This window comes from Mesitornis unicolor, unplaced genomic scaffold, assembly GCF_000695765.1.
Source record: "Mesitornis unicolor isolate BGI_N332 unplaced genomic scaffold, ASM69576v1 scaffold18322, whole genome shotgun sequence".
Classification (NCBI taxonomy): Eukaryota; Metazoa; Chordata; class Aves; order Mesitornithiformes; family Mesitornithidae; genus Mesitornis; species Mesitornis unicolor.
Window position 1 is genome coordinate 23,170 of NW_010167388.1, and position 7,107 is coordinate 30,276.

A 7,107-nucleotide genomic window follows, 5' to 3' on the forward strand; every position below is an offset into this window, starting at 1 on the left:
TTTCTTAGCTCTTATGGTAAGAATAATTAAAAAAATCAAAATTAAGCATCCCAATTATGTGCAAGCCACACTTGGGTGTTGTGTACCACTGCCTCCTTGTCCCGCCAGCTCTCAGGATCACCTCAGGCGCAGGGGCACAGGTACCTGTTGAGAGTTCATTGGAGAGCAGGAAAGCAGAAGCACAAGTCCTTAGCGGGAGCTCAACGCACGCTGTGCCAGCTGATGAAGGGAGCTCTGCAAGTGCTAGGAGTTCTTGTGGATGTTTTCCACAGATCCCTCGCTGCTCTCGTTGAGGAGGGTTTCTGACACTTCCTCCAGTTCAGCATCCAGCACTTCCTCCTGGATGGTGAAGTGCACATCTGGGGAGGAGGACTCGGAGCTCACACTGCTGCCTTCCATCGAGCAGATGGCGCAGGACAGGGACGGCACCATGCTCTCCTGCAGCATGTTCAGCATCATGGGGATCTGGACAGATTTCAGCTCCGATATGGTTGATAGAGGCTTCACAGATTCCCCCCATTCTCTCTCCTCTTCTTTGTAGAGTAGAAGCAAGTTGGACTTCTTCTCTTTTCGTTTGGATTTCATGTAGCCCAGCATTATCCCTATCAGGAAGATCCCGTAGAAAGACATGACGATCAGAATGTAAAAATACTCATTGCTGTTGTTCTTCTCCGTATTGCGGGATTCAGCACCACGCATGGCTTGGGTCATGTTTGCATGGTCCATTTTCAGCATGGAAAGTGTTTTACCACAGCTAAAGCCTGGAGGAGATTGTATATGAATACATAAGATCAAACTTCAGATCAAAACCAAAAGAAACACCTGAAAAAAGGCACCCCCAAATTATTCCTTGCTACTCGTAGTTTGTAAGCTTACAGGACACACCTGATTGAAGCTTGCAGTCTATCATACTTCTGCATTAATATTGTAACTGACTGAACTGTTATTCAGGTGCAGAAAACATTATAGGACAGAAAATACATAATATTAGATCATGTTGAGTTCTATGCTGAATTATAGAAGCCCACATCCACACGATTAAGAAAAGAAAACGATATAGAAATACTCTGCTAGGCACTTAAACACAGTTTGGTCTACTTAACCATGTTTCCACAATGGGGAAGAAGTTAGAAGTAGTATTTTATTCAAGGGGAAAAAAAAAATAATCAGAAAGCAACTTACGTCTGTATGCAAATAATTCCTCCTTTTGCAAAGCTCAAGAGACCTTTCCTCTACCAAATGCCGGGTGTTCTGAAAACTTTCCTCTGCTGCAGTTGGAATAAATAGCTCTCAAGAAATGTTTCATCACGTGTTTTAGAGGCACAGTTTATAATAGTTTTGTGTTGGAGTCAACAGATGAACTTGAAGGATTGCAGTTCAACCCACTGAACTCTTAACAGCTGTGAAAAGAAAGAGAGTTGGGAATTCAGATTTTACTCTTTCCTAACCAGTTCAGCACTGACTCTTGCAGCTTGTGAAATCTGTGCCTTTCGCTGCCATCCCAGTTGCTGAGTCTGACATGTTACCCTGAGAGCTGCCGGGCAGAGTGGAGAACCTGCAAACCATGGTTCTGTGTCTGTCATAAAACCCAGAAAAATACCAATGTGAATTCTATATTAGACACTATCAACCTGTTAAGATGACTGCTATACATAGCTTTACCTGGAGAGACCAGGGAGGAGACGGGTTATTTTCTTTGCCTGGGACTAGTGACAAAGTTTTACCAATACAGTGCAAGACAAACTGGTGACTTTCAACTCGTGCTGCTGCTCCAGTTTGCCACAAGGTGTGGAGCTGTGGAGAACTGGGCCATGAATCTAAAGTGAGTTTTGGATGGAGGGGTGCTGGTGCCACCTAACTTTGGCCATCAAAACAACAACTATGGGATTTTGGTTTAATCCGTGGAAAGGTACAAACTCCTCCAGGGGGCATCTTGGAGCTCCTGAAGTTAGCAGCCCCTTCCTGCCACTGTTTGTAGAAGCAGTCAAGAGTTACCCACTCTGCATGCTGTTTGTACATAGACCAGGACCACTGAGTTAATGCAGATTTTTAGTATGAAGGGACATTAACAACTTCTGGGCAGAGGGATGCTCTCCAAGTGAGTGCTGGAGGCTGCTGCAGCTGGCTGCTGGGCTGAGCAGGACACCTCCCAGACCGCTGGGGAGGGCAGGGTTAGGATGCAGGCTGGCTTGTGGGGCCCACAGAGTTCCCAGTCATCAGCTCAGCAATACAGGAGGCTCCGAGACCCCTTTTCAACACGTAAGCAATAGTACAGGCCATGGGAAGAAGGAGGCCCAGCTTGCACCTTGGGGATTTCACTTCCTTATCCTCTCCATCCCCATTCTTCACACACAAAGCCCAATTAGTCAGGCCCCACATATGTGATGTGAATGTCACCCCTTCTGCAAAGCTTCAAGGATGTTTATGTAACAGGACACTCTGCTTCCAGAAAGCAGGCAACTGGAGCTGGAGTTTCCCAATGGTAGGTCTGGGGTTTTCTTCCCCTGCAGTCACTTGTGGATTCTTTGCATAGGTGGCAAATTCTTTTCCAAGCTCTGCCCTCACACTCCCTCTGAGGTGAAGGCAGAGAGGATTAACCTTTCTTCACATGTATGAAGATGCAAGAGACAGAAGTTAAGCAACTTTAAATGAAGAAAAGAATTCAAGAAGAGACAGAATCGTATGTGTGTTTGGAACCAAAATTTTCCATCATTTTTCTAAACGACTCCACACAGGAAAAAATTACATTAGCCAGATTCCCTTCTCTGCCCCTTAAAATAGAGGATCCAGCCTTTAAGGATGTTCATTTTATCTCCTCATGCATTCCCATGTGATAGCTCAGGAGCTGTTGATGTTGGCCTAACGTCTACTGGGATTTCATCTGACAAATTCTGTCTGCAGCACCAGCTTGCCAAGTCTGAATTCTTCTTCCCTGTCCCTGACAAATTACTGAGCAGGCGAGCGAGAGCATATTAACTGGTAGGCTAGAGCATAACCCAGAGCAAATCTCTGCATTTTCTAGCTAAATTTGGGGAATTTTTATTTCACATATTTCTCAGCTCCAAAAATGTGGAATCTGAAAAATCAAAGACAATGTGTCAGCTTTTACCAGCACCCTTTTACGCAGGACTTTCACAGAACAGTGAGGAAATGCCCAGCATTGTTGGGTCAAAGAAAACTGGTTCAGTACAAGGAGAAATCCTTTCTCTGTGCCCATGACATCCTAGGAAACCAGCTCAGAAGCTGCTTGATCCTGGGAACAAGACCTAAAGCCTGTCCTGCTGCCTCCTGTTGTCAGTGCTCTATACAGGGCATCACCCACCTTGACACAAAGGGCACTTTCAGGCATCCCCGCAGCTCCCACCAGTGAGCCAGTAGGGCAGAAGCAGACTGGCTTTTCTGCAGGCGTCCCTCCAGGTGCAAACGGGGTCTCTTATTTGTTCCAAAGCCTCATATTTTTGATATAAGCGTAGTTCATCACAAGATGAACTGCAACACCCAACAAGAGGACAGGAAAACCGGTCAGGTACATCTATAGGTCTGTGCACTCCCCCAAAGTTCAACTGAAAGATGACCGAATTGCACAATTCTGCACAGTTATTGCTGAAAACTCTTTACAACCGTATTTCCTTTGGCTAGCTGATGACAGCCACTTTTCTCCATCTGTTAGCCCATGATTCTGAAAAACAGTTTAACTTTAAAAGGCCTGGAAGGAATCTCTGAGCCTCTATAGACATGAAGAGGAGGGATAGGAAGACACTGGGGAATAACTACCTGAAAAACACATGCCACGTGCATACTGGTGCCGTAAGTCTGCTTACTCAAGCTGTACCCCTGTAGAAACCGTGTATTTGTCTAAAAAACAAGACCTAAAAAACTGAAAATGTACCTTTATTGCAGATTATATTACACATTGCATAATGTAAAACCATTGATCATAGCAAAAATACTTGGTTAATTTGAAGTAATTTATTTTTTGGAGCTTAGGTTACTAGTCATTTCTTGTTTATGTAGCCTCTTCCTTTCAGATTGATTTTTATTTTTCCCCAAACTTCACAGTATTTCCCCTCAAATTCCACACACAAGTCTCCTACACTTTTAGCAATTGCCTCTCACCTGTTCCTCTTCACCTTCGCATCACTCCCAACCTAGGCTATAACGTGTAAAAATAATCCTCGTGCTGTTGCTCCCACCTTTCACATTCCCCCTTTGGAAAACGTTCAGGCTAATAAAGCAGAGCAACAGCCATCGATGCAAATGTCACAGCACAGTGGTTGATGCGGGGCTTTTTTTCCCAAGTTCCCTGTCTCCTAGAGAGCCTTTTGTGGCAGCAATCTCTATCAACAAAGGATGCAAAAGCTGAGGCTTGAGGCATCCCGTGGGGCTGGAATTCTTCACCACATGGCTTAAGGAGCACTGTCATGTGAACTCTTCCTCCAAATAAAAACTCCAGGACAGTCAGAAAACTGAACAAAGACAGAATCCGTTGTGACGACAACATGAAATGTCCTTAGAGACTCAGATGACTCTGCAGGCTGCTGTGGAAAATGTATGTCTAACCCATCACTACAGGCATAAACCACAGTCCGATGCTGCTTTTATCTTTCTTTTTCCACTTAATGAGTTAATAAGACTAAAGACACAAGGCACAACCGTTAAAGGGTTAGCTCCTACAGGAAGCCGAGCTTTTTTGATAAGTGTATGGTAACAGAATGACTTTAAAGTCAAAAGAATGACTTTAAAGAGTATCTGAGCATGTGCATTTTTTGAAGTAATAATCTGAAAATCTGAAAAAAAAAATTAAACACAAGAGAAATGGGAAGGACAGATGTGTTGGGTTTTTTTCTTCCTCCACATGAACCTTTAATGGAAGTAATGGTTGGAAATTTACCACTAGGGAGAAACAGGAAGGAGAGTTCTGCCATGCAAATATTGATGCAAATATCACCTTAGTTATGACTTAGATTTTCCAGACACTGCAGTTGGGAAAGGACATCAAAGGGGATCGATATTTTTCACTCACATATTTGAAATCAGTTAAAGTAAAATTAGAGATCAAGAGCTGGGTTTGACACCATAAAGGAAGACACAACGACAAGGGATGTCTGTGTCCTTGACTGAGACATGCACGTAAAGACCTGCTGAGGTGTGCGAACTGAGTTTTGGGCCCGCCGCAAAACACAAGCCTCACAGAGGACCTGAGCCAAAGCTCCTTGAAGTCAAAATTTAACAGCAGTTCCTCACCGTTCAGATTGGGAATGGCACCTGGTCCTTTCAAGTTCTGTGAAACCCCAAGTCAAGTTTCAGTGAAGCTGGAGAGCGTGATGGGACGCAGGAGCCAGTTCAGACGCAGCAAGTCATGCCCTCATTCCCAGAGTGAGCAGCGAGTAGCAGCTGGCCGCAGGCTGCGCGCTTCCTCGCTCACAAAACTGCTTACAGTGTGAAATGTATGGGCTTTACACTCTTAGTGCTTCTATGCCTCAGTTCACTCACTCGTAAACCGAACCTAATAATACCTACACGTTACGTGTGCTGTGAGGGTACAGCACGGTAATGCAGGTCACTACTTGAAGAGGTAATAACCATTGTGTTCCCAAGTCCAACAGCACTGCCGCACGACTGGGCTGGCATCTGAGCAATCCTCACACAGCTTCAGGTTCGGTGTCCTTTTCCGTCACTCTTCCTTATTTTTCATGCTTCAAAAACAGATGACATTTTTTATGTACTTCACACAAGCAATTTCTAGGGGAAGGTGGCGATTTGCTCAGTGCCATCCACAGTATACCAGTTACCATCTGGATACCAAATGAAAGTAACACTCTGCCTAGTTACTAGCTGTGAAAAACTTAGTAAAATGGTCAGCTCTGCCTGAGAATCTTCACAACTGAAAAGGTACAAGCAGAAGTCTAGGCCGTTCATTTGCTCTAATTAAAATTTTATTTAACCTTTGTAGCAGATCCCCATATCATAAAACTTCAAGTTTCTCAGGTATTCTCAGCTCCCAGAGCAGCAAAACTCTGTCTTTATCAACAGTAGCAAAAATACAGGGCTCAGAAGCACCTCACAGCCAAGGTGCCCCAGCGCTCTCAGCTCTAGCAGTGGCAAGAAGTGACGTCCAGAGCATTGCAATTGCCCTCCAAGCACACAGCAAAGATCTGCAAGGTCAGTTGGTTTCTGAGTCTGAGAAGATGACAAGAAACAGAAAATCTCAATGACATCTGTAATAACAGTTTACCCTAAATTTCACATTTACTGTAAGGCACGTGTTGTGGTAGTCATAGAGTTCTGGGATAAGCATTTCTTTTCAATCCTTAAACTAAATTTCAGGAAGCTATGAGTGACTGGAAACAAATAGAGTGGCAACAAGTGACTCTCACAAAAGCAATAACAAGAAATTACATTTTAAAGGCAGCTTTTCAGTGGCTGATACGAGAATCTGAGTCACACACAGAATCACAGAATGTCAGGAGTTGGAAGGGACCTCAAAAGCTCCCCCAGTCCAACTCCTGCCAGAGCAGGATCACCAGAGCAGTCACACAGGAACACGGCCAGGGGGTTTTGAATGTCTGCAGAGAAGGAGACTCCACAACCTCTCTGGGCAGCCTGGGCCATGCTCCATAACCCTCACACTGACAAAGTTTGTCCTCATCTTCAGCTTGAGCCTCCTGTGCTCCAGCTTGGGACCATTGCCCCTTGCCCTGGCATTGGACATCCCAGAGCAGAGCCTGGCTCCTTCCTCCTGACACTGCCCTTTACAAATTGATCCCCATGAATGAGGGCATCCCTCAGTCTCCTCTGCTCCAAGCTCAAGAGCCCCAGCTCCCTCAGCCGCTCCTCATAAGGGAGATGCTCCACTCCCTCCAGCATCTCTGTGGCTCTGCTGGACTCTTGCAAGCAATTCCCTGTCCTTGAACTGAGGGGCTCAGCACTGGACACAATATTGCAGATGTGGTCTGAGCAGGGCAGAGTAGAGGGGAAGGAGAGCCAGGAGGATGCTGTGGGAGACGGTGTCAAAGGCCTTACTAAAGTCCAGGTAGACAACGTCCACAGCCTTCCCCTTGTCCACCAAGCAGGTCACCTCATCATAAAAGGAGATAAAAGGAGTCC

At 45.2% G+C, this 7,107-nt stretch overlaps 1 protein-coding gene across 1 annotated transcript; it reads right to left on the reverse strand.

The window, feature by feature from the left end:
* Positions 1–243: 243 nt before the first annotated feature.
* Positions 244–735, reverse strand: KCNE4 (potassium voltage-gated channel, Isk-related family, member 4). Its single transcript, XM_010178687.1, has one exon. It carries the CDS (start codon positions 733–735, stop codon positions 244–246), a length of 492 nt encoding a protein of 163 aa, XP_010176989.1.
* Between the last annotated feature and the right edge of the window lie 6,372 nt (positions 736–7,107).

What these genes read in the sequence shown, in the direction of transcription:
- KCNE4 (XM_010178687.1), bottom strand. Translation starts at nt 735, where the DNA reads ATGCTGAAAATGGACCATGCAAACATGACCCAAGCCATGCGTGGTGCT.